This window comes from Vicugna pacos, chromosome 27 (assembly GCF_048564905.1).
Source record: "Vicugna pacos chromosome 27, VicPac4, whole genome shotgun sequence".
NCBI classification, from domain to species: domain Eukaryota; kingdom Metazoa; phylum Chordata; class Mammalia; order Artiodactyla; family Camelidae; genus Vicugna; species Vicugna pacos.
In genome coordinates, this window is record NC_133013.1 from 1723562 (window position 1) to 1749908 (window position 26347).

Below are 26347 nucleotides of genomic sequence, written 5' to 3' on the forward strand. Positions count from 1 at the left end.
GACAGGTCTCGTGACCCTGAGGGAGACACCACAGGCCACGGGTTCAGGTGTCTCTTCCATAGCCGATCAACGGCCGTGGAAGGTCAGGGCTCCACACGCTGCAGACAATGGCAGGGGTGGGCTTCTCCTTCGGGGAGCCCGGAACGTGCTCCCTGTTGAAGGCCCGTGTGCAGAACTGACACGCCTGCCTTCTGTCACAGGCCTCTTACTCCGTAGCACTCGACAAGGGACACCTCCTCCCCAGGGCAGGATTGGGGAGGGTAAGACGCGGTCCATCAATTGCGTCCGCTATGGCACCAGGGGAGCACGGCCGAGAGCCCAGTCAGGGTGGCCCATGCCCTGGGAGGGACCTGGAGAGCGATCTGCCCTTCTCCTGCAGTGACGCAAGGAACAAACAGAGGAATCTACGCTTTCATCTTACCAAGTGGAGCATCCGGTACAAGTGAGCGAGGCTGGACAGGGCCCAATGGGGGCCCAGCTGGTGGTGGCCACACGGGCCGGTCCTTGCAAAGGCCGGGATGCTGCAAGGTAACCTGCAGGGCAGAAGGGAGAGCCGTGTCAGGCGACAGAAACGGAGCGACCACCGACAAATGCCGAAACCCAACGCATCAGCTGTCGGCACCGGGCACCCTCCCCACACCCCGCCGGGTGCCCACCCAGCAGCACAGTGCCCCACGCTCCACCCAGCCCTCTGGGGCCTGCAGCCGGCAGCCCGGGCCGCGCAGCAGGACACGGGGGGACAACAATGGCACCACACGACGCCCCCGCTGTCGCCCAGTGGACGAAGCCAAGGGTCCTGCCTGCGAGGATGCACACAGAGCTTCCAGCACTCTGACAAAAGCAGCGCCTTCACAACAGGCAGCCCCTTTGGGCAGGACAGCCCTCCTCGCCACCACCCCAGCTCCACGGGAGCTGGCCCGGCGCCGACCAGGAACACGCAGAAGGGACGGACGTGAAAAGCTCGTCCTCCACACGTGCAATCAGAGCCGCACCTGGGTCACCGCTCTGCCTCCAGGACCCTGCCTGGCCCTCTCCTCCCCCCCCCCCACGAAGTAATCTCCTCCGACCTGCAGGGGCTTCCCCTGGGCGCAAAGTGCACTGGGGAGCTGGGCACCCCGGAGTCCTGCGGGGGAGCTGCCCAAGTGCTCCTGAAGGGACAACGCTGCCCACAGGAGGTAGTCACGCTCCGCTACAATCACCGCTATCCTCAGGGACGTCTGGGTTTTCAGTGCGCTACGAAGCGCGCACTACTTGTGTCCTTCGGCAAACTCAAGTGGGATGTCTGGATCCCACAACTGACACCAAAAGGACCCTACTAGCCCGGGCGCAAAATCCCGCGGCGTGTCATGCTGACGCACAGGAGCAGCTCTGACAGCTTCCAGGGCAGGGCAGGCCCGACCAGGCGCAGGGGTGGGGAGCACGACGGGAGGACGCTGCTGCGCGTCGCAATTCCCCTGCAGGGAAGTAGGCCTCTTCACTGCGGGCTCTTTCCCTGCAAGCCTCTATTTCTTACTACAAAAGCAACATCTACCCAGAGTACACCTGGACGCAGCGGGCCAGGCACATCTCCGTCCCGAGAACAGACGGTCACGGGTTCTGACATTTATCCCACACCAAACAGGTAGACTCAAAGCTGCACAAAGCACACAGGACAAAGCTGGAGGGAGGGCTTTGCCCCTTTCTCAGTTACGAGGATTTCAATGGGCATGCTAAACAGGAGAATCACCTGGCCTCAGCAAGGGAACAAGTCAAACGAGTGACGACACAGGACTCTGCCTCAGTGACCCAGGAGCAACCCCAGGTGCAGGTCGTCAGGAAGGAGTCAGCAGAGCCAGGAGAAGCCAGTGTGGAGCGAGGGCTCACCCTCCGCACGCTATCTCGAGAAACCCACAGCCAAAGTCTGCGGTCCTCGGCTTCTGAGCACTCCCTCGTGGCTTAGGCAGGCACCCGCCAAGGTGACGGGCTCCAGGGACAAGCAGCCCACTGGCCCCTGGGGAGATTGAATTTGAAAGCGAACGACACTCCAGACCCGTCACAGGACACACAGTCTGGAGATGAGGGCGGGAATGGCTTCCGGGAAAACAGGAAGCTCACCTTTCCCAGGACGACGTCCAACGGAGCACGGCCACCCCACTTACCTGGGCCTCCGGGGCCGCCGCAGGTGGGCGGGAGCTGCCGGCCAATGCCGGGGCCGGGCCAGGTCCTACGTGGGCTGAAAACCACAGAAGGGATGGAGGATTAGGCTCGCCTGCGAAGACTTTGCTGAAGCCACACAAAACCTGGTGAGCCTTCCTTCCCCGTATCCCACTCGTCCCCGCATCAGACCGAGTGGGAGACAGGTCTCGTGACCCTGAGGGAGACACCACAGGCCACGGGTTCAGGTGTCTCTTCCATAGCCGATCAACGGCCGTGGAAGGTCAGGGCTCCACACGCTGCAGACAATGGCAGGGGTGGGCTTCTCCTTCGGGGAGCCCGGAACGTGCTCCCTGTTGAAGGCCCGTGTGCAGAACTGACACGCCTGCCTTCTGTCACAGGCCTCTTACTCCGTAGCACTCTACAAGGGACACCTCCTCCCCAGGGCAGGATTGGGGAGGGTAAGACGCGGTCCATCAATTGCGTCCGCTATGGCACCAGGGGAGCACGGCCGAGAGCCCAGTCAGGGTGGCCCATGCCCTGGGAGGGACCTGGAGAGCGATCTGCCCTTCTCCTGCAGTGACGCAAGGAACAAACAGAGGAATCTACGCTTTCATCTTACCAAGTGGAGCATCCGGTACAGGTGAGCGAGGCTGGACAGGGCCCAATGGGGGCCCAGCTGGTGGTGGCCACACGGGCCGGTCCTTGCAAAGGCCGGGATGCTGCAAGGTAACCTGCAGGGCAGAAGGGAGAGCCGTGTCAGGCGACAGAAACGGAGCGACCACCGACAAATGCCGAAAACCAACGCATCAGCTGTCGGCACCGGGCACCCTCCCCACACCCCGCCAGGTGCCCACCCAGCAGCACAGTGCCCCACGCTCCACCCAGCCCTCTGGGGCCTGCAGCCGGCAGCCCGGGCCGCGCAGCAGGACACGGGGGGACAACAATGGCACCACACGACGCCCCCGCTGTCGCCCAGTGGACGAAGCCAAAGGTCCTGCCTGCGAGGATGCACACAGAGCTTCCAGCACTCTGACAAAAGCAGCGCCTTCACAACAGGCAGCCCCTTTGGGCAGGACAGCCCTCCTCGCCACCACCCCAGCTCCACGGGAGCTGGCCCGGCGCCGACCAGGAACACGCAGAAGGGACGGACGTGAAAAGCTCGTCCTCCACACGTGCAATCAGAGCCGCACCTGGGTCACCGCTCTGCCTCCAGGACCCTGCCTGGCCCTCTCCTCCCCCCCCCCCCACGAAGTAATCTCCTCCGACCTGCAGGGGCTTCCCCTGGGCGCAAAGTGCACTGGGGAGCTGGGCACCCCGGAGTCCTGCGGGGGAGCTGCCCAAGTGCTCCTGAAGGGACAACGCTGCCCACAGGAGGTAGTCACGCTCCGCTACAATCACCGCTATCCTCAGGGACGTCTGGGTTTTCAGTGCGCTACGAAGCGCGCACTACTTGTGTCCTTCGGCAAACTCAAGTGGGATGTCTGGATCCCACAACTGACACCAAAAGGACCCTACTAGCCCGGGCGCAAAATCCCGCGGCGTGTCATGCTGACGCACAGGAGCAGCTCTGACAGCTTCCAGGGCAGGGCAGGCCCGACCAGGCGCAGGGGTGGGGAGCACGACGGGAGGACGCTGCTGCGCGTCGCAATTCCCCTGCAGGGAAGTAGGCCTCTTCACTGCGGGCTCTTTCCCTGCAAGCCTCTATTTCTTACTACAAAAGCAACATCTACCCAGAGTACACCTGGACGCAGCGGGCCAGGCACATCTCCGTCCCGAGAACAGACGGTCACGGGTTCTGACATTTATCCCACACCAAACAGGTAGACTCAAAGCTGCACAAAGCACACAGGACAAAGCTGGAGGGAGGGCTTTGCCCCTTTCTCAGTTACGAGGATTTCAATGGGCATGCTAAACAGGAGAATCACCTGGCCTCAGCAAGGGAACAAGTCAAACGAGTGACGACACAGGACTCTGCCTCAGTGACCCAGGAGCAACCCCAGGTGCAGGTCGTCAGGAAGGAGTCAGCAGAGCCAGGAGAAGCCAGTGTGGAGCGAGGGCTCACCCTCCGCACGCTATCTCGAGAAACCCACAGCCAAAGTCTGCGGTCCTCGGCTTCTGAGCACTCCCTCGTGGCTTAGGCAGGCACCCGCCAAGGTGACGGGCTCCAGGGACAAGCAGCCCACTGGCCCCTGGGGAGATTGAATTTGAAAGCGAACGACACTCCAGACCCGTCACAGGACACACAGTCTGGAGATGAGGGCGGGAATGGCTTCCGGGAAAACAGGAAGCTCACCTTTCCCAGGACGACGTCCAACGGAGCACGGCCACCCCACTTACCTGGGCCTCCGGGGCCGCCGCAGGCGGGCGGGAGCTGCCGGCCAATGCCGGGGCCGGGCCAGGTCCTACGTGGGCTGAAAACCACAGAAGGGATGGAGGATTAGGCTCGCCTGCGAAGACTTTGCTGAAGCCACACAAAACCTGGTGAGCCTTCCTTCCCCGTATCCCACTCGTCCCCGCATCAGACCGAGTGGGAGACAGGTCTCGTGACCCTGAGGGAGACACCACAGGCCACGGGTTCAGGTGTCTCTTCCATAGCCGATCAACGGCCGTGGAAGGTCAGGGCTCCACACGCTGCAGACAATGGCAGGGGTGGGCTTCTCCTTCGGGGAGCCCGGAACGTGCTCCCTGTTGAAGGCCCGTGTGCAGAACTGACACGCCTGCCTTCTGTCACAGGCCTCTTACTCCGTAGCACTCGACAAGGGACACCTCCTCCCCAGGGCAGGATTGGGGAGGGTAAGACGCGGTCCATCAATTGCGTCCGCTATGGCACCAGGGGAGCACGGCCGAGAGCCCAGTCAGGGTGGCCCATGCCCTGGGAGGGACCTGGAGAGCGATCTGCCCTTCTCCTGCAGTGACGCAAGGAACAAACAGAGGAATCTACGCTTTCATCTTACCAAGTGGAGTATCCGGTACAGGAGAGCGAGGCTGGACAGGGCCCAATGGGGGCCCAGCTGGTGGTGGCCACACGGGCCGGTCCTTGCAAAGGCCGGGATGCTGCAAGGTAACCTGCAGGGCAGAAGGGAGAGCCGTGTCAGGCGACAGAAACGGAGCGACCACCGACAAATGCCGAAACCCAACGCATCAGCTGTCGGCACCGGGCACCCTCCCCACACCCCGCCGGGTGCCCACCCAGCAGCACAGTGCCCCACGCTCCACCCAGCCCTCTGGGGCCTGCAGCCGGCAGCCCGGGCCGCGCAGCAGGACACGGGGGGACAACAATGGCACCACACGACGCCCCCGCTGTCGCCCAGTGGACGAAGCCAAGGGTCCTGCCTGCGAGGATGCACACAGAGCTTCCAGCACTCTGACAAAAGCAGCGCCTTCACAACAGGCAGCCCCTTTGGGCAGGACAGCCCTCCTCGCCACCACCCCAGCTCCACGGGAGCTGGCCTGGTGCCGACCAGGAACACGCAGAAAGGACGGACGTGAAAAGCTCGTCCTCCACACGTGCAATCAGAGCCACACCTGGGTCACCGCTCTGCCTCCAGGACCCTGCCTGGCCCTCTCCTCCCCACCCCCAACGAAGTAATCTCCTCCGACCTGCAGGGGCTTCCCCTGGGCGCAAAGTGCACTGGGGAGCTGGGCACCCCGGAGTCCTGCGGGGGAGCTGCCCAAGAGCTCCTGAAGGGACAACGCTGCCCACAGGAGGTAGTCGCGCTCCGCTACAATCACCGCTATCCTCAGGGACGTCTGGGTTTTCAGTGCGCTACGAAGCGCGCACTACTTATGTCCTTCGGCAAACTCAAGTGGGATGTCTGGATCCCACAACTGACACCAAAAGGACCCTACTAGCCCGGGCGCAAAATCCCGCGGCGTGTCATGCTGACGCACAGGAGCAGCTCTGACAGCTTCCAGGGCAGGGCAGGCCCGACCAGGCGCAGGGGTGGGGAGCACGACGGGAGGACGCTGCTGCGCGTCGCAATTCCCCTGCAGGGAAGTAGGCCTCTTCACTGCGGGCTCTTTCCCTGCAAGCCTCTATTTCTTACTACAAAAGCAACATCTACCCAGAGTACACCTGGACGCAGCGGGCCAGGCACATCTCCGTCCCGAGAACAGACGGTCACGGGTTCTGACATTTATCCCACACCAAACAGGTAGACTCAAAGCTGCACAAAGCACACAGGACAAAGCTGGAGGGAGGGCTTTGCCCCTTTCTCAGTTACGAGGATTTCAATGGGCATGCTAAACAGGAGAATCACCTGGCCTCAGCAAGGGAACAAGTCAAACGAGTGACGACACAGGACTCTGCCTCAGTGACCCAGGAGCAACCCCAGGTGCAGGTCGTCAGGAAGGAGTCAGCAGAGCCAGGAGAAGCCAGTGTGGAGCGAGGGCTCACCCTCCGCACGCTATCTCGAGAAACCCACAGCCAAAGTCTGCGGTCCTCGGCTTCTGAGCACTCCCTCGTGGCTTAGGCAGGCACCCGCCAAGGTGACGGGCTCCAGGGACAAGCAGCCCACTGGCCCCTGGGGAGATTGAATTTGAAAGCGAACGACACTCCAGACCCGTCATAGGACACACAGTCTGGAGATGAGGGCGGGAATGGCTTCCGGGAAAACAGGAAGCTCACCTTTCCCAGGACGACGTCCAACGGAGCACGGCCACCCCACTTACCTGGGCCTCCGGGGCCGCCGCAGGCGGGCGGGAGCTGCCGGCCAATGCCGGGGCCGGGCCAGGTCCTACGTGGGCTGAAAACCACAGAAGGGATGGAGGATTAGGCTCGCCTGCGAAGACTTTGCTGAAGCCACACAAAACCTGGTGAGCCTTCCTTCCTCGTATCCCACTCGTCCCCGCATCAGACCGAGTGGGAGACAGGTCTCGTGACCCTGAGGGAGACACCACAGGCCACGGGTTCAGGTGTCTCTTCCATAGCCGATCAACGGCCGTGGAAGGTCAGGGCTCCACACGCTGCAGACAATGGCAGGGGTGGGCTTCTCCTTCGGGGAGCCCGGAACGTGCTCCCTGTTGAAGGCCCGTGTGCAGAACTGACACGCCTGCCTTCTGTCACAGGCCTCTTACTCCGTAGCACTCGACAAGGGACACCTCCTCCCCAGGGCAGGATTGGGGAGGGTAAGACGCGGTCCATCAATTGCGTCCGCTATGGCACCAGGGGAGCACGGCCGAGAGCCCAGTCAGGGTGGCCCATGCCCTGGGAGGGACCTGGAGAGCGATCTGCCCTTCTCCTGCAGTGACGCAAGGAACAAACAGAGGAATCTCCGCTTTCATCTTACCAAGTGGAGTATCCGGTACAGGAGAGCGAGGCTGGACAGGGCCCAATGGGGGCCCAGCTGGTGGTGGCCACACGGGCCGGTCCTTGCAAAGGCCGGGATGCTGCAAGGTAACCTGCAGGGCAGAAGGGAGAGCCGTGTCAGGCGACAGAAACGGAGCGACCACCGACAAATGCCGAAACCCAACGCATCAGCTGTCGGCACCGGGCACCCTCCCCACACCCCGCCGGGTGCCCACCCAGCAGCACAGTGCCCCACGCTCCACTCAGCCCTCTGGGGCCTGCAGCCGGCAGCCCGGGCCGCGCAGCAGGACACGGGGGGACAACAATGGCACCACACGACGCCCCCGCTGTCGCCCAGTGGACGAAGCCAAGGGTCCTGCCTGCGAGGATGCACACAGAGCTTCCAGCACTCTGACAAAAGCAGCGCCTTCACAACAGGCAGCCCCTTTGGGCAGGACAGCCCTCCTCGCCACCACCCCAGCACCACGGGAGCTGGCCCGGCGCCGACCAGGAACACGCAGAAGGGACGGACATGAAAAGCTCGTCCTCCACACGTGCAATCAGAGCCGCACCTGGGTCACCGCTCTGCCTCCAGGACCCTGCCTGGCCCTCTCCTCCCCCCCCCCCACGAAGTAATCTCCTCCGACCTGCAGGGGCTTCCCCTGGGCGCAAAGTGCACTGGGGAGCTGGGCACCCCGGAGTCCTGCGGGGGAGCTGCCCAAGTGCTCCTGAAGGGACAACGCTGCCCACAGGAGGTAGTCACGCTCCGCTACAATCACCGCTATCCTCAGGGACGTCTGGGTTTTCAGTGCGCTACGAAGCGCGCACTACTTGTGTCCTTCGGCAAACTCAAGTGGGATGTCTGGATCCCACAACTGACACCAAAAGGACCCTACTAGCCCGGGCGCAAAATCCCGCGGCGTGTCATGCTGACGCACAGGAGCAGCTCTGACAGCTTCCAGGGCAGGGCAGGCCCGACCAGGCGCAGGGGTGGGGAGCACGACGGGAGGACGCTGCTGCGCGTCGCAATTCCCCTGCAGGGAAGTAGGCCTCTTCACTGCGGGCTCTTTCCCTGCAAGCCTCTATTTCTTACTACAAAAGCAACATCTACCCAGAGTACACCTGGACGCAGCGGGCCAGGCACATCTCCGTCCCGAGAACAGACGGTCACGGGTTCTGACATTTATCCCACACCAAACAGGTAGACTCAAAGCTGCACAAAGCACACAGGACAAAGCTGGAGGGAGGGCTTTGCCCCTTTCTCAGTTACGAGGATTTCAATGGGCATGCTAAACAGGAGAATCACCTGGCCTCAGCAAGGGAACAAGTCAAACGAGTGACGACACAGGACTCTGCCTCAGTGACCCAGGAGCAACCCCAGGTGCAGGTCGTCAGGAAGGAGTCAGCAGAGCCAGGAGAAGCCAGTGTGGAGCGAGGGCTCACCCTCCGCACGCTATCTCGAGAAACCCACAGCCAAAGTCTGCGGTCCTCGGCTTCTGAGCACTCTCTCGTGGCTTAGGCAGGCACCCGCCAAGGTGACGGGCTCCAGGGACAAGCAGCCCACTGGCCCCTGGGGAGATTGAATTTGAAAGCGAACGACACTCCAGACCCGTCACAGGACACACAGTCTGGAGATGAGGGCGGGAATGGCTTCCGGGAAAACAGGAAGCTCACCTTTCCCAGGACGACGTCCAACGGAGCACGGCCACCCCACTTACCTGGGCCTCCGGGGCCGCCGCAGGCGGGCGGGAGCTGCCGGCCAATGCCGGGGCCGGGCCAGGTCCTACGTGGGCTGAAAACCACAGAAGGGATGGAGGATTAGGCTCGCCTGCGAAGACTTTGCTGAAGCCACACAAAACCTGGTGAGCCTTCCTTCCCCATATCCCACTCGTCCCCGCATCAGACCGAGTGGGAGACAGGTCTCGTGACCCTGAGGGAGACACCACAGGCCACGGGTTCAGGTGTCTCTTCCATAGCCGATCAACGGCCGTGGAAGGTCAGGGCTCCACACGCTGCAGACAATGGCAGGGGTGGGCTTCTCCTTCGGGGAGCCCGGAACGTGCTCCCTGTTGAAGGCCCGTGTGCAGAACTGACACGCCTGCCTTCTGTCACAGGCCTCTTACTCCGTAGCACTCGACAAGGGACACCTCCTCCCCAGGGCAGGATTGGGGAGGGTAAGACGCGGTCCATCAATTGCGTCCGCTATGGCACCAGGGGAGCACGGCCGAGAGCCCAGTCAGGGTGGCCCATGCCCTGGGAGGGACCTGGAGAGCGATCTGCCCTTCTCCTGCAGTGACGCAAGGAACAAACAGAGGAATCTACGCTTTCATCTTACCAAGTGGAGCATCCGGTACAGGTGAGCGAGGCTGGACAGGGCCCAATGGGGGCCCAGCTGGTGGTGGCCACACGGGCCGGTCCTTGCAAAGGCCGGGATGCTGCAAGGTAACCTGCAGGGCAGAAGGGAGAGCCGTGTCAGGCGACAGAAACGGAGCGACCACCGACAAATGCCGAAACCCAACGCATCAGCTGTCGGCACCGGGCACCCTCCCCACACCCCGCCGGGTGCCCACCCAGCAGCACAGTGCCCCACGCTCCACCCAGCCCTCTGGGGCCTGCAGCCGGCAGCCCGGGCCGCGCAGCAGGACACGGGGGGACAACAATGGCACCACACGACGCCCCCGCTGTCGCCCAGTGGACGAAGCCAAGGGTCCTGCCTGCGAGGATGCACACAGAGCTTCCAGCACTCTGACAAAAGCAGCGCCTTCACAACAGGCAGCCCCTTTGGGCAGGACAGCCCTCCTCGCCACCACCCCAGCTCCACGGGAGCTGGCCCGGCGCCGACCAGGAACACGCAGAAGGGACGGACGTGAAAAGCTCGTCCTCCACACGTGCAATCAGAGCCGCACCTGGGTCACCGCTCTGCCTCCAGGACCCTGCCTAGCCCTCTCCTCCCCCCCCCCCAACGAAGTAATCTCCTCCGACCTGCAGGGGCTTCCCCTGGGCGCAAAGTGCACTGGGGAGCTGGGCACCCCGGAGTCCTGCGGGGGAGCTGCCCAAGTGCTCCTGAAGGGACAACGCTGCCCACAGGAGGTAGTCACGCTCCGCTACAATCACCGCTATCCTCAGGGACGTCTGGGTTTTCAGTGCGCTACGAAGCGCGCACTACTTGTGTCCTTCGGCAAACTCAAGTGGGATGTCTGGATCCCACAACTGACACCAAAAGGACCCTACTAGCCCGGGCGCAAAATCCCGCGGCGTGTCATGCTGACGCACAGGAGCAGCTCTGACAGCTTCCAGGGCAGGGCAGGCCCGACCAGGCGCAGGGGTGGGGAGCACGACGGGAGGACGCTGCTGCGCGTCGCAATTCCCCTGCAGGGAAGTAGGCCTCTTCACTGCGGGCTCTTTCCCTGCAAGCCTCTATTTCTTACTGCAAAAGCAACATCTACCCAGAGTACACCTGGACGCAGCGGGCCAGGCACATCTCCGTCCCGAGAACAGACGGTCACGGGTTCTGACATTTATCCCACACCAAACAGGTAGACTCAAAGCTGCACAAAGCACACAGGACAAAGCTGGAGGGAGGGCTTTGCCCCTTTCTCAGTTACGAGGATTTCAATGGGCATGCTAAACAGGAGAATCACCTGGCCTCAGCAAGGGAACAAGTCAAACGAGTGACGACACAGGACTCTGCCTCAGTGACCCAGGAGCAACCCCAGGTGCAGGTCGTCAGGAAGGAGTCAGCAGAGCCAGGAGAAGCCAGTGTGGAGCGAGGGCTCACCCTCCGCACGCTATCTCGAGAAACCCACAGCCAAAGTCTGCGGTCCTCGGCTTCTGAGCACTCCCTCGTGGCTTAGGCAGGCACCCGCCAAGGTGACGGGCTCCAGGGACAAGCAGCCCACTGGCCCCTGGGGAGATTGAATTTGAAAGCGAACGACACTCCAGACCCGTCATAGGACACACAGTCTGGAGATGAGGGCGGGAATGGCTTCCGGGAAAACAGGAAGCTCACCTTTCCCAGGACGACGTCCAACGGAGCACGGCCACCCCACTTACCTGGGCCTCCGGGGCCGCCGCAGGCGGGCGGGAGCTGCCAGCCAATGCCGGGGCCGGGCCAGGTCCTACGTGGGCTGAAAACCACAGAAGGGATGGAGGATTAGGCTCGCCTGCGAAGACTTTGCTGAAGCCACACAAAACCTGGTGAGCCTTCCTTCCTCGTATCCCACTCGTCCCCGCATCAGACCGAGTGGGAGACAGGTCTCGTGACCCTGAGGGAGACACCACAGGCCACGGGTTCAGGTGTCTCTTCCATAGCCGATCAACGGCCGTGGAAGGTCAGGGCTCCACACACTGCAGACAATGGCAGGGGTGGGCTTCTCCTTCGGGGAGCCCGGAACGTGCTCCCTGTTGAAGGCCCGTGTGCAGAACTGACACGCCTGCCTTCTGTCACAGGCCTCTTACTCCGTAGCACTCTACAAGGGACACCTCCTCCCCAGGGCAGGATTGGGGAGGGTAAGACGCGGTCCATCAATTGCGTCCGCTATGGCACCAGGGGAGCACGGCCGAGAGCCCAGTCAGGGTGGCCCATGCCCTGGGAGGGACCTGGAGAGCGATCTGCCCTTCTCCTGCAGTGACGCAAGGAACAAACAGAGGAATCTCCGCTTTCATCTTACCAAGTGGAGTATCCGGTACAGGAGAGCGAGGCTGGACAGGGCCCAATGGGGGCCCAGCTGGTGGTGGCCACACGGGCCGGTCCTTGCAAAGGCCGGGATGCTGCAAGGTAACCTGCAGGGCAGAAGGGAGAGCCGTGTCAGGCGACAGAAACGGAGCGACCACCGACAAATGCCGAAACCCAACGCATCAGCTGTCGGCACCGGGCACCCTCCCCACACCCCGCCGGGTGCCCACCCAGCAGCACAGTGCCCCACGCTCCACTCAGCCCTCTGGGGCCTGCAGCCGGCAGCCCGGGCCGCGCAGCAGGACACGGGGGGACAACAATGGCACCACACGACGCCCCCGCTGTCGCCCAGTGGACGAAGCCAAGGGTCCTGCCTGCGAGGATGCACACAGAGCTTCCAGCACTCTGACAAAAGCAGCGCCTTCACAACAGGCAGCCCCTTTGGGCAGGACAGCCCTCCTCGCCACCACCCCAGCACCACGGGAGCTGGCCCGGCGCCGACCAGGAACACGCAGAAGGGACGGACGTGAAAAGCTCGTCCTCCACACGTGCAATCAGAGCCGCACCTGGGTCACCGCTCTGCCTCCAGGACCCTGCCTGGCCCTCTCCTCCCCCCCCCCCACGAAGTAATCTCCTCCGACCTGCAGGGGCTTCCCCTGGGCGCAAAGTGCACTGGGGAGCTGGGCACCCCGGAGTCCTGCGGGGGAGCTGCCCAAGTGCTCCTGAAGGGACAACGCTGCCCACAGGAGGTAGTCACGCTCCGCTACAATCACCGCTATCCTCAGGGACGTCTGGGTTTTCAGTGCGCTACGAAGCGCGCACTACTTGTGTCCTTCGGCAAACTCAAGTGGGATGTCTGGATCCCACAACTGACACCAAAAGGACCCTACTAGCCCGGGCGCAAAATCCCGCGGCGTGTCATGCTGACGCACAGGAGCAGCTCTGACAGCTTCCAGGGCAGGGCAGGCCCGACCAGGCGCAGGGGTGTGGAGCACGACGGGAGGACGCTGCTGCGCGTCGCAATTCCCCTGCAGGGAAGTAGGCCTCTTCACTGCGGGCTCTTTCCCTGCAAGCCTCTATTTCTTACTACAAAAGCAACATCTACCCAGAGTACACCTGGACGCAGCGGGCCAGGCACATCTCCGTCCCGAGAACAGACGGTCACGGGTTCTGACATTTATCCCACACCAAACAGGTAGACTCAAAGCTGCACAAAGCACACAGGACAAAGCTGGAGGGAGGGCTTTGCCCCTTTCTCAGTTACGAGGATTTCAATGGGCATGCTAAACAGGAGAATCACCTGGCCTCAGCAAGGGAACAAGTCAAACGAGTGACGACACAGGACTCTGCCTCAGTGACCCAGGAGCAACCCCAGGTGCAGGTCGTCAGGAAGGAGTCAGCAGAGCCAGGAGAAGCCAGTGTGGAGCGAAGGCTCACCCTCCGCACGCTATCTCGAGAAACCCACAGCCAAAGTCTGCGGTCCTCGGCTTCTGAGCACTCTCTCGTGGCTTAGGCAGGCACCCGCCAAGGTGACGGGCTCCAGGGACAAGCAGCCCACTGGCCCCTGGGGAGATTGAATTTGAAAGCGAACGACACTCCAGACCCGTCACAGGACACACAGTCTGGAGATGAGGGCGGGAATGGCTTCCGGGAAAACAGGAAGCTCACCTTTCCCAGGACGACGTCCAACGGAGCACGGCCACCCCACTTACCTGGGCCTCCGGGGCCGCCGCAGGCGGGCGGGAGCTGCCGGCCAATGCCGGGGCCGGGCCAGGTCCTACGTGGGCTGAAAACCACAGAAGGGATGGAGGATTAGGCTCGCCTGCGAAGACTTTGCTGAAGCCACACAAAACCTGGTGAGCCTTCCTTCCCCATATCCCACTCGTCCCCGCATCAGACCGAGTGGGAGACAGGTCTCGTGACCCTGAGGGAGACACCACAGGCCACGGGTTCAGGTGTCTCTTCCATAGCCGATCAACGGCCGTGGAAGGTCAGGGCTCCACACGCTGCAGACAATGGCAGGGGTGGGCTTCTCCTTCGGGGAGCCCGGAACGTGCTCCCTGTTGAAGGCCCGTGTGCAGAACTGACACGCCTGCCTTCTGTCACAGGCCTCTTACTCCGTAGCACTCGACAAGGGACACCTCCTCCCCAGGGCAGGATTGGGGAGGGTAAGACGCGGTCCATCAATTGCGTCCGCTATGGCACCAGGGGAGCACGGCCGAGAGCCCAGTCAGGGTGGCCCATGCCCTGGGAGGGACCTGGAGAGCGATCTGCCCTTCTCCTGCAGTGACGCAAGGAACAAACAGAGGAATCTACGCTTTCATCTTACCAAGTGGAGCATCCGGTACAGGTGAGCGAGGCTGGACAGGGCCCAATGGGGGCCCAGCTGGTGGTGGCCACACGGGCCGGTCCTTGCAAAGGCCGGGATGCTGCAAGGTAACCTGCAGGGCAGAAGGGAGAGCCGTGTCAGGCGACAGAAACGGAGCGACCACCGACAAATGCCGAAACCCAACGCATCAGCTGTCGGCACCGGGCACCCTCCCCACACCCCGCCGGGTGCCCACCCAGCAGCACAGTGCCCCACGCTCCACCCAGCCCTCTGGGGCCTGCAGCCGGCAGCCCGGGCCGCGCAGCAGGACACGGGGGGACAACAATGGCACCACACGACGCCCCCGCTGTCGCCCAGTGGACGAAGCCAAGGGTCCTGCCTGCGAGGATGCACACAGAGCTTCCAGCACTCTGACAAAAGCAGCGCCTTCACAACAGGCAGCCCCTTTGGGCAGGACAGCCCTCCTCGCCACCACCCCAGCTCCACGGGAGCTGGCCCGGCGCCGACCAGGAACACGCAGAAGGGACGGACGTGAAAAGCTCGTCCTCCACACGTGCAATCAGAGCCGCACCTGGGTCACCGCTCTGCCTCCAGGACCCTGCCTGGCCCTCTCCTCCCCCCCCCCAACGAAGTAATCTCCTCCGACCTGCAGGGGCTTCCCCTGGGCGCAAAGTGCACTGGGGAGCTGGGCACCCCGGAGTCCTGCGGGGGAGCTGCCCAAGTGCTCCTGAAGGGACAACGCTGCCCACAGGAGGTAGTCACGCTCCGCTACAATCACCGCTATCCTCAGGGACGTCTGGGTTTTCAGTGCGCTACGAAGCGCGCACTACTTGTGTCCTTCGGCAAACTCAAGTGGGATGTCTGGATCCCACAACTGACACCAAAAGGACCCTACTAGCCCGGGCGCAAAATCCCGCGGCGTGTCATGCTGACGCACAGGAGCAGCTCTGACAGCTTCCAGGGCAGGGCAGGCCCGACCAGGCGCAGGGGTGGGGAGCACGACGGGAGGACGCTGCTGCGCGTCGCAATTCCCCTGCAGGGAAGTAGGCCTCTTCACTGCGGGCTCTTTCCCTGCAAGCCTCTATTTCTTACTGCAAAAGCAACATCTACCCAGAGTACACCTGGACGCAGCGGGCCAGGCACATCTCCGTCCCGAGAACAGACGGTCACGGGTTCTGACATTTATCCCACACCAAACAGGTAGACTCAAAGCTGCACAAAGCACACAGGACAAAGCTGGAGGGAGGGCTTTGCCCCTTTCTCAGTTACGAGGATTTCAATGGGCATGCTAAACAGGAGAATCACCTGGCCTCAGCAAGGGAACAAGTCAAACGAGTGACGACACAAGACTCTGCCTCAGTGACCCAGGAGCAACCCCAGGTGCAGGTCGTCAGGAAGGAGTCAGCAGAGCCAGGAGAAGCCAGTGTGGAGCGAGGGCTCACCCTCCGCACGCTATCTCGAGAAACCCACAGCCAAAGTCTGCGGTCCTCGGCTTCTGAGCACTCCCTCGTGGCTTAGGCAGGCACCCGCCAAGGTGACGGGCTCCAGGGACAAGCAGCCCACTGGCCCCTGGGGAGATTGAATTTGAAAGCGAACGACACTCCAGACCCGTCACAGGACACACAGTCTGGAGATGAGGGCGGGAATGGCTTCCGGGAAAACAGGAAGCTCACCTTTCCCAGGACGACGTCCAACGGAGCACGGCCACCCCACTTACCTGGGCCTCCGGGGCCGCCGCAGGCGGGCGGGAGCTGCCGGCCAATGCCGGGGCCGGGCCAGGTCCTACGTGGGCTGAAAACCACAGAAGGGATGGAGGATTAGGCTCGCCTGCGAAGACTTTGCTGAAGCCACACAAAACCTGGTGAGCCTTCCTTCCCCATATCCCACTCGTCCCCGCATCAGACCGAGTGGGAGACAGGTCTCGTGACCCTGAGGGAGACACCACAGGCCACGGGTTCAGGTGTCTCTTCCATAGCCGATCAACGGCCGTGGAAGGTCAGGGCTCCACACGCTGCAGACAATGGCAGGGGTGGGCTTCTCCTTCGGGGAGCCCGGAACGTGCTCCCTGTTGAAGGCCCGTGTGCAGAACTGACACGCCTGCCTTCTGTCACAGGCCTCTTACTCCGTAGCACTCGACAAGGGACACCTCCTCCCCAGGGCAGGATTGGGGAGGGTAAGACGCGGTCCATCAATTGCGTCCGCTATGGCACCAGGGGAGCACGGCCGAGAGCCCAGTCAGGGTGGCCCATGCCCTGGGAGGGACCTGGAGAGCGATCTGCCCTTCTCCTGCAGTGACGCAAGGAACAAACAGAGGAATCTACGCTTTCATCTTACCAAGTGGAGCATCCGGTACAGGTGAGCGAGGCTGGACAGGGCCCAATGGGGGCCCAGCTGGTGGTGGCCACACGGGCCGGTCCTTGCAAAGGCCGGGATGCTGCAAGGTAACCTGCAGGGCAGAAGGGAGAGCCGTGTCAGGCGACAGAAACGGAGCGACCACCGACAAATGCCGAAACCCAACGCATCAGCTGTCGGCACCGGGCACCCTCCCCACACCCCGCCGGGTGCCCACCCAGCAGCACAGTGCCCCACGCTCCACCCAGCCCTCTGGGGCCTGCAGCCGGCAGCCCGGGCCGCGCAGCAGGACACGGGGGGACAACAATGGCACCACACGACGCCCCCGCTGTCGCCCAGTGGACGAAGCCAAGGGTCCTGCCTGCGAGGATGCACACAGAGCTTCCAGCACTCTGACAAAAGCAGCGCCTTCACAACAGGCAGCCCCTTTGGGCAGGACAGCCCTCCTCGCCACCACCCCAGCTCCACGGGAGCTGGCCCGGCGCCGACCAGGAACACGCAGAAGGGACGGACGTGAAAAGCTCGTCCTCCACACGTGCAATCAGAGCCGCACCTGGGTCACCGCTCTGCCTCCAGGACCCTGCCTGGCCCTCTCCTCCCCCCCCCCAACGAAGTAATCTCCTCCGACCTGCAGGGGCTTCCCCTGGGCGCAAAGTGCACTGGGGAGCTGGGCACCCCGGAGTCCTGCGGGGGAGCTGCCCAAGTGCTCCTGAAGGGACAACGCTGCCCACAGGAGGTAGTCACGCTCCGCTACAATCACCGCTATCCTCAGGGACGTCTGGGTTTTCAGTGCGCTACGAAGCGCGCACTACTTGTGTCCTTCGGCAAACTCAAGTGGGATGTCTGGATCCCACAACTGACACCAAAAGGACCCTACTAGCCCGGGCGCAAAATCCCGCGGCGTGTCATGCTGACGCACAGGAGCAGCTCTGACAGCTTCCAGGGCAGGGCAGGCCCGACCAGGCGCAGGGGTGGGGAGCACGACGGGAGGACGCTGCTGCGCGTCGCAATTCCCCTGCAGGGAAGTAGGCCTCTTCACTGCGGGCTCTTTCCCTGCAAGCCTCTATTTCTTACTGCAAAAGCAACATCTACCCAGAGTACACCTGGACGCAGCGGGCCAGGCACATCTCCGTCCCGAGAACAGACGGTCACGGGTTCTGACATTTATCCCACACCAAACAGGTAGACTCAAAGCTGCACAAAGCACACAGGACAAAGCTGGAGGGAGGGCTTTGCCCCTTTCTCAGTTACGAGGATTTCAATGGGCATGCTAAACAGGAGAATCACCTGGCCTCAGCAAGGGAACAAGTCAAACGAGTGACGACACAAGACTCTGCCTCAGTGACCCAGGAGCAACCCCAGGTGCAGGTCGTCAGGAAGGAGTCAGCAGAGCCAGGAGAAGCCAGTGTGGAGCGAGGGCTCACCCTCCGCACGCTATCTCGAGAAACCCACAGCCAAAGTCTGCAGTCCTCGGCTTCTGAGCACTCCCTCGTGGCTTAGGCAGGCACCCGCCAAGGTGACGGGCTCCAGGGACAAGCAGCCCACTGGCCCCTGGGGAGATTGAATTTGAAAGCGAACGACACTCCAGACCCGTCACAGGACACACAGTCTGGAGATGAGGGCGGGAATGGCTTCCGGGAAAACAGGAAGCTCACCTTTCCCAGGACGACGTCCAACGGAGCACGGCCACCCCACTTACCTGGGCCTCCGGGGCCGCCGCAGGCGGGCGGGAGCTGCCGGCCAATGCTGGGGCCGGGCCAGGTCCTACGTGGGCTGAAAACCACAGAAGGGATGGAGGATTAGGCTCGCCTGCGAAGACTTTGCTGAAGCCACACAAAACCTGGTGAGCCTTCCTTCCCCGTATCCCACTCGTCCCCGCATCAGACCGAGTGGGAGACAGGTCTCGTGACCCTGAGGGAGACACCACAGGCCACGGGTTCAGGTGTCTCTTCCATAGCCGATCAACGGCCGTGGAAGGTCAGGGCTCCACACGCTGCAGACAATGGCAGGGGTGGGCTTCTCCTTCGGGGAGCCCGGAACGTGCTCCCTGTTGAAGGCCCGTGTGCAGAACTGACACGCCTGCCTTCTGTCACAGGCCTCTTACTCCGTAGCACTCGACAAGGGACACCTCCTCCCCAGGGCAGGATTGGGGAGGGTAAGACGCGGTCCATCAATTGCGTCCGCTATGGCACCAGGGGAGCACGGCCGAGAGCCCAGTCAGGGTGGCCCATGCCCTGGGAGGGACCTGGAGAGCGATCTGCCCTTCTCCTGCAGTGACGCAAGGAACAAACAGAGGAATCTACGCTTTCATCTTACCAAGTGGAGCATCCGGTACAGGTGAGCGAGGCTGGACAGGGCCCAATGGGGGCCCAGCTGGTGGTGGCCACACGGGCCGGTCCTTGCAAAGGCCGGGATGCTGCAAGGTAACCTGCAGGGCAGAAGGGAGAGCCGTGTCAGGCGACAGAAACGGAGCGACCACCGACAAATGCCGAAACCCAACGCATCAGCTGTCGGCACCGGGCACCCTCCCCACACCCCGCCGGGTGCCCACCCAGCAGCACAGTGCCCCACGCTCCACCCAGCCCTCTGGGGCCTGCAGCCGGCAGCCCGGGCCGCGCAGCAGGACACGGGGGGACAACAATGGCACCACACGACGCCCCCGCTGTCGCCCAGTGGACGAAGCCAAGGGTCCTGCCTGCGAGGATGCACACAGAGCTTCCAGCACTCTGACAAAAGCAGCGCCTTCACAACAGGCAGCCCCTTTGGGCAGGACAGCCCTCCTCGCCACCACCCCAGCTCCACGGGAGCTGGCCCGGCGCCGACCAGGAACACGCAGAAGGGACGGACGTGAAAAGCTCGTCCTCCACACGTGCAATCAGAGCCGCACCTGGGTCACCGCTCTGCCTCCAGGACCCTGCCTGGCCCTCTCCTCCCCCCCCCCCACGAAGTAATCTCCTCCGACCTGCAGGGGCTTCCCCTGGGCGCAAAGTGCACTGGGGAGCTGGGCACCCCGGAGTCCTGCGGGGGAGCTGCCCAAGTGCTCCTGAAGGGACAACGCTGCCCACAGGAGGTAGTCACGCTCCGCTACAATCACCGCTATCCTCAGGGACGTCTGGGTTTTCAGTGCGCTACGAAGCGCTCACTACTTGTGTCCTTCGGCAAACTCAAGTGGGATGTCTGGATCCCACAACTGACACCAAAAGGACCCTACTAGCCCGGGCGCAAAATCCCGCGGCGTGTCATGCTGACGCACAGGAGCAGCTCTGACAGCTTCCAGGGCAGGGCAGGCCCGACCAGGCGCAGGGGTGGGGAGCACGACGGGAGGACGCTGCTGCGCGTCGCAATTCCCCTGCAGGGAAGTAGGCCTCTTCACTGCGGGCTCTTTCCCTGCAAGCCTCTATTTCTTACTACAAAAGCAACATCTACCCAGAGTACACCTGGACGCAGCGGGCCAGGCACATCTCCGTCCCGAGAACAGACGGTCACGGGTTCTGACATTTATCCCACACCAAACAGGTAGACTCAAAGCTGCACAAAGCACACAGGACAAAGCTGGAGGGAGGGCTTTGCCCCTTTCTCAGTTACGAGGATTTCAATGGGCATGCTAAACAGGAGAATCACCTGGCCTCAGCAAGGGAACAAGTCAAACGAGTGACGACACAGGACTCTGCCTCAGTGACCCAGGAGCAACCCCAGGTGCAGGTCGTCAGGAAGGAGTCAGCAGAGCCAGGAGAAGCCAGTGTGGAGCGAGGGCTCACCCTCCGCACGCTATCTCGAGAAACCCACAGCCAAAGTCTGCGGTCCTCGGCTTCTGAGCACTCCCTCGTGGCTTAGGCAGGCACCCGCCAAGGTGACGGGCTCCAGGGACAAGCAGCCCACTGGCCCCTGGGGAGATTGAATTTGAAAGCGAACGACACTCCAGACCCGTCACAGGACACACAGTCTGGAGATGAGGGCGGGAATGGCTTCCGGGAAAACAGGAAGCTCACCTTTCCCAGGACGACGTCCAACGGAGCACGGCCACCCCACTTACCTGGGCCTCCGGGGCCGCCGCAGGCGGGCGGGAGCTGCCGGCCAATGCCGGGGCCGGGCCAGGTCCTACGTGGGCTGAAAACCACAGAAGGGATGGAGGATTAGGCTCGCCTGCGAAGACTTTGCTGAAGCCACACAAAACCTGGTGAGCCTTCCTTCCCCGTATCCCACTCGTCCCCGCATCAGACCGAGTGGGAGACAGGTCTCGTGACCCTGAGGGAGACACCACAGGCCACGGGTTCAGGTGTCTCTTCCATAGCCGATCAACGGCCGTGGAAGGTCAGGGCTCCACACACTGCAGACAATGGCAGGGGTGGGCTTCTCCTTCGGGGAGCCCGGAACGTGCTCCCTGTTGAAGGCCCGTGTGCAGAACTGACACGCCTGCCTTCTGTCACAGGCCTCTTACTCCGTAGCACTCTACAAGGGACACCTCCTCCCCAGGGCAGGATTGGGGAGGGTAAGACGCGGTCCATCAATTGCGTCCGCTATGGCACCAGGGGAGCACGGCCGAGAGCCCAGTCAGGGTGGCCCATGCCCTGGGAGGGACCTGGAGAGCGATCTGCCCTTCTCCTGCAGTGACGCAAGGAACAAACAGAGGAATCTCCGCTTTCATCTTACCAAGTGGAGTATCCGGTACAGGAGAGCGAGGCTGGACAGGGCCCAATGGGGGCCCAGCTGGTGGTGGCCACACGGGCCGGTCCTTGCAAAGGCCGGGATGCTGCAAGGTAACCTGCAGGGCAGAAGGGAGAGCCGTGTCAGGCGACAGAAACGGAGCGACCACCGACAAATGCCGAAACCCAACGCATCAGCTGTCGGCACCGGGCACCCTCCCCACACCCCGCCGGGTGCCCACCCAGCAGCACAGTGCCCCACGCTCCACTCAGCCCTCTGGGGCCTGCAGCCGGCAGCCCGGGCCGCGCAGCAGGACACGGGGGGACAACAATGGCACCACACGACGCCCCCGCTGTCGCCCAGTGGACGAAGCCAAGGGTCCTGCCTGCGAGGATGCACACAGAGCTTCCAGCACTCTGACAAAAGCAGCGCCTTCACAACAGGCAGCCCCTTTGGGCAGGACAGCCCTCCTCGCCACCACCCCAGCACCACGGGAGCTGGCCCGGCGCCGACCAGGAACACGCAGAAGGGACGGACGTGAAAAGCTCGTCCTCCACACGTGCAATCAGAGCCGCACCTGGGTCACCGCTCTGCCTCCAGGACCCTGCCTGGCCCTCTCCTCCCCCCCCCCCACGAAGTAATCTCCTCCGACCTGCAGGGGCTTCCCCTGGGCGCAAAGTGCACTGGGGAGCTGGGCACCCCGGAGTCCTGCGGGGGAGCTGCCCAAGTGCTCCTGAAGGGACAACGCTGCCCACAGGAGGTAGTCACGCTCCGCTACAATCACCGCTATCCTCAGGGACGTCTGGGTTTTCAGTGCGCTACGAAGCGCGCACTACTTGTGTCCTTCGGCAAACTCAAGTGGGATGTCTGGATCCCACAACTGACACCAAAAGGACCCTACTAGCCCGGGCGCAAAATCCCGCGGCGTGTCATGCTGACGCACAGGAGCAGCTCTGACAGCTTCCAGGGCAGGGCAGGCCCGACCAGGCGCAGGGGTGGGGAGCACGACGGGAGGACGCTGCTGCGCGTCGCAATTCCCCTGCAGGGAAGTAGGCCTCTTCACTGCGGGCTCTTTCCCTGCAAGCCTCTATTTCTTACTACAAAAGCAACATCTACCCAGAGTACACCTGGACGCAGCGGGCCAGGCACATCTCCGTCCCGAGAACAGACGGTCACGGGTTCTGACATTTATCCCACACCAAACAGGTAGACTCAAAGCTGCACAAAGCACACAGGACAAAGCTGGAGGGAGGGCTTTGCCCCTTTCTCAGTTACGAGGATTTCAATGGGCATGCTAAACAGGAGAATCACCTGGCCTCAGCAAGGGAACAAGTCAAACGAGTGACGACACAGGACTCTGCCTCAGTGACCCAGGAGCAACCCCAGGTGCAGGTCGTCAGGAAGGAGTCAGCAGAGCCAGGAGAAGCCAGTGTGGAGCGAAGGCTCACCCTCCGCACGCTATCTCGAGAAACCCACAGCCAAAGTCTGCGGTCCTCGGCTTCTGAGCACTCTCTCGTGGCTTAGGCAGGCACCCGCCAAGGTGACGGGCTCCAGGGACAAGCAGCCCACTGGCCCCTGGGGAGATTGAATTTGAAAGCGAACGACACTCCAGACCCGTCACAGGACACACAGTCTGGAGATGAGGGCGGGAATGGCTTCCGGGAAAACAGGAAGCTCACCTTTCCCAGGACGACGTCCAACGGAGCACGGCCACCCCACTTACCTGGGCCTCCGGGGCCGCCGCAGGCGGGCGGGAGCTGCCGGCCAATGCCGGGGCCGGGCCAGGTCCTACGTGGGCTGAAAACCACAGAAGGGATGGAGGATTAGGCTCGCCTGCGAAGACTTTGCTGAAGCCACACAAAACCTGGTGAGCCTTCCTTCCCCATATCCCACTCGTCCCCGCATCAGACCGAGTGGGAGACAGGTCTCGTGACCCTGAGGGAGACACCACAGGCCACGGGTTCAGGTGTCTCTTCCATAGCCGATCAACGGCCGTGGAAGGTCAGGGCTCCACACGCTGCAGACAATGGCAGGGGTGGGCTTCTCCTTCGGGGAGCCCGGAACGTGCTCCCTGTTGAAGGCCCGTGTGCAGAACTGACACGCCTGCCTTCTGTCACAGGCCTCTTACTCCGTAGCACTCGACAAGGGACACCTCCTCCCCAGGGCAGGATTGGGGAGGGTAAGACGCGGTCCATCAATTGCGTCCGCTATGGCACCAGGGGAGCACGGCCGAGAGCCCAGTCAGGGTGGCCCATGCCCTGGGAGGGACCTGGAGAGCGATCTGCCCTTCTCCTGCAGTGACGCAAGGAACAAACAGAGGAATCTACGCTTTCATCTTACCAAGTGGAGCATCCGGTACAGGTGAGCGAGGCTGGACAGGGCCCAATGGGGGCCCAGCTGGTGGTGGCCACACGGGCCGGTCCTTGCAAAGGCCGGGATGCTGCAAGGTAACCTGCAGGGCAGAAGGGAGAGCCGTGTCAGGCGACAGAAACGGAGCGACCACCGACAAATGCCGAAACCCAACGCATCAGCTGTCGGCACCGGGCACCCTCCCCACACCCCGCCGGGTGCCCACCCAGCAGCACAGTGCCCCACGCTCCACCCAGCCCTCTGGGGCCTGCAGCCGGCAGCCCGGGCCGCGCAGCAGGACACGGGGGGACAACAATGGCACCACACGACGCCCCCGCTGTCGCCCAGTGGACGAAGCCAAGGGTCCTGCCTGCGAGGATGCACACAGAGCTTCCAGCACTCTGACAAAAGCAGCGCCTTCACAACAGGCAGCCCCTTTGGGCAGGACAGCCCTCCTCGCCACCACCCCAGCTCCACGGGAGCTGGCCCGGCGCCGACCAGGAACACGCAGAAGGGACGGACGTGAAAAGCTCGTCCTCCACACGTGCAATCAGAGCCGCACCTGGGTCACCGCTCTGCCTCCAGGACCCTGCCTGGCCCTCTCCTCCCCCCCCCCAACGAAGTAATCTCCTCCGACCTGCAGGGGCTTCCCCTGGGCGCAAAGTGCACTGGGGAGCTGGGCACCCCGGAGTCCTGCGGGGGAGCTGCCCAAGTGCTCCTGAAGGGACAACGCTGCCCACAGGAGGTAGTCACGCTCCGCTACAATCACCGCTATCCTCAGGGACGTCTGGGTTTTCAGTGCGCTACGAAGCGCGCACTACTTGTGTCCTTCGGCAAACTCAAGTGGGATGTCTGGATCCCACAACTGACACCAAAAGGACCCTACTAGCCCGGGCGCAAAATCCCGCGGCGTGTCATGCTGACGCACAGGAGCAGCTCTGACAGCTTCCAGGGCAGGGCAGGCCCGACCAGGCGCAGGGGTGGGGAGCACGACGGGAGGACGCTGCTGCGCGTCGCAATTCCCCTGCAGGGAAGTAGGCCTCTTCACTGCGGGCTCTTTCCCTGCAAGCCTCTATTTCTTACTGCAAAAGCAACATCTACCCAGAGTACACCTGGACGCAGCGGGCCAGGCACATCTCCGTCCCGAGAACAGACGGTCACGGGTTCTGACATTTATCCCACACCAAACAGGTAGACTCAAAGCTGCACAAAGCACACAGGACAAAGCTGGAGGGAGGGCTTTGCCCCTTTCTCAGTTACGAGGATTTCAATGGGCATGCTAAACAGGAGAATCACCTGGCCTCAGCAAGGGAACAAGTCAAACGAGTGACGACACAAGACTCTGCCTCAGTGACCCAGGAGCAACCCCAGGTGCAGGTCGTCAGGAAGGAGTCAGCAGAGCCAGGAGAAGCCAGTGTGGAGCGAGGGCTCACCCTCCGCACGCTATCTCGAGAAACCCACAGCCAAAGTCTGCGGTCCTCGGCTTCTGAGCACTCCCTCGTGGCTTAGGCAGGCACCCGCCAAGGTGACGGGCTCCAGGGACAAGCAGCCCACTGGCCCCTGGGGAGATTGAATTTGAAAGCGAACGACACTCCAGACCCGTCACAGGACACACAGTCTGGAGATGAGGGCGGGAATGGCTTCCGGGAAAACAGGAAGCTCACCTTTCCCAGGACGACGTCCAACGGAGCACGGCCACCCCACTTACCTGGGCCTCCGGGGCCGCCGCAGGCGGGCGGGAGCTGCCGGCCAATGCCGGGGCCGGGCCAGGTCCTACGTGGGCTGAAAACCACAGAAGGGATGGAGGATTAGGCTCGCCTGCGAAGACTTTGCTGAAGCCACACAAAACCTGGTGAGCCTTCCTTCCCCGTATCCCACTCGTCCCCGCATCAGACCGAGTGGGAGACAGGTCTCGTGACCCTGAGGGAGACACCACAGGCCACGGGTTCAGGTGTCTCTTCCATAGCCGATCAACGGCCGTGGAAGGTCAGGGCTCCACACGCTGCAGACAATGGCAGGGGTGGGCTTCTCCTTCGGGGAGCCCGGAACGTGCTCCCTGTTGAAGGCCCGTGTGCAGAACTGACACGCCTGCCTTCTGTCACAGGCCTCTTACTCCGTAGCACTCGACAAGGGACACCTCCTCCCCAGGGCAGGATTGGGGAGGGTAAGACGCGGTCCATCAATTGCGTCCGCTATGGCACCAGGGGAGCACGGCCGAGAGCCCAGTCAGGGTGGCCCATGCCCTGGGAGGGACCTGGAGAGCGATCTGCCCTTCTCCTGCAGTGACGCAAGGAACAAACAGAGGAATCTACGCTTTCATCTTACCAAGTGGAGCATCCGGTACAGGTGAGCGAGGCTGGACAGGGCCCAATGGGGGCCCAGCTGGTGGTGGCCACACGGGCCGGTCCTTGCAAAGGCCGGGATGCTGCAAGGTAACCTGCAGGGCAGAAGGGAGAGCCGTGTCAGGCGACAGAAACGGAGCGACCACCGACAAATGCCGAAACCCAACGCATCAGCTGTCGGCACCGGGCACCCTCCCCACACCCCGCCGGGTGCCCACCCAGCAGCACAGTGC

At 62.8% G+C, this 26347-nt stretch overlaps 1 protein-coding gene across 1 annotated transcript in view; it reads right to left on the reverse strand.

Moving 5' to 3' along the window:
- LOC140689642 (uncharacterized) overlaps nt 1-26347 on the reverse strand; it is a 227539-nt gene that overhangs the window by 11254 nt on the left and 189938 nt on the right. Inside the window, exons 94-114 of the mRNA XM_072950623.1 lie at nt 26098-26209; nt 25481-25554; nt 23764-23875; nt 23147-23220; nt 21430-21541; nt 20813-20886; nt 19096-19207; nt 18479-18552; nt 16762-16873; nt 16145-16218; nt 14428-14539; nt 13811-13884; nt 12094-12205; nt 9142-9215; nt 7425-7536; nt 6808-6881; nt 5091-5202; nt 4474-4547; nt 2756-2867; nt 2139-2212; nt 422-533 (exon numbers count right to left, since the gene is read on the reverse strand). Of these exons, the coding sequence (XP_072806724.1) occupies nt 422-533; nt 2139-2212; nt 2756-2867; nt 4474-4547; nt 5091-5202; nt 6808-6881; nt 7425-7536; nt 9142-9215; nt 12094-12205; nt 13811-13884; nt 14428-14539; nt 16145-16218; nt 16762-16873; nt 18479-18552; nt 19096-19207; nt 20813-20886; nt 21430-21541; nt 23147-23220; nt 23764-23875; nt 25481-25554; nt 26098-26209 (1972 nt within the window). The remainder of the gene's footprint in view (nt 1-421; nt 534-2138; nt 2213-2755; nt 2868-4473; nt 4548-5090; nt 5203-6807; nt 6882-7424; nt 7537-9141; nt 9216-12093; nt 12206-13810; nt 13885-14427; nt 14540-16144; nt 16219-16761; nt 16874-18478; nt 18553-19095; nt 19208-20812; nt 20887-21429; nt 21542-23146; nt 23221-23763; nt 23876-25480; nt 25555-26097; nt 26210-26347) is intronic.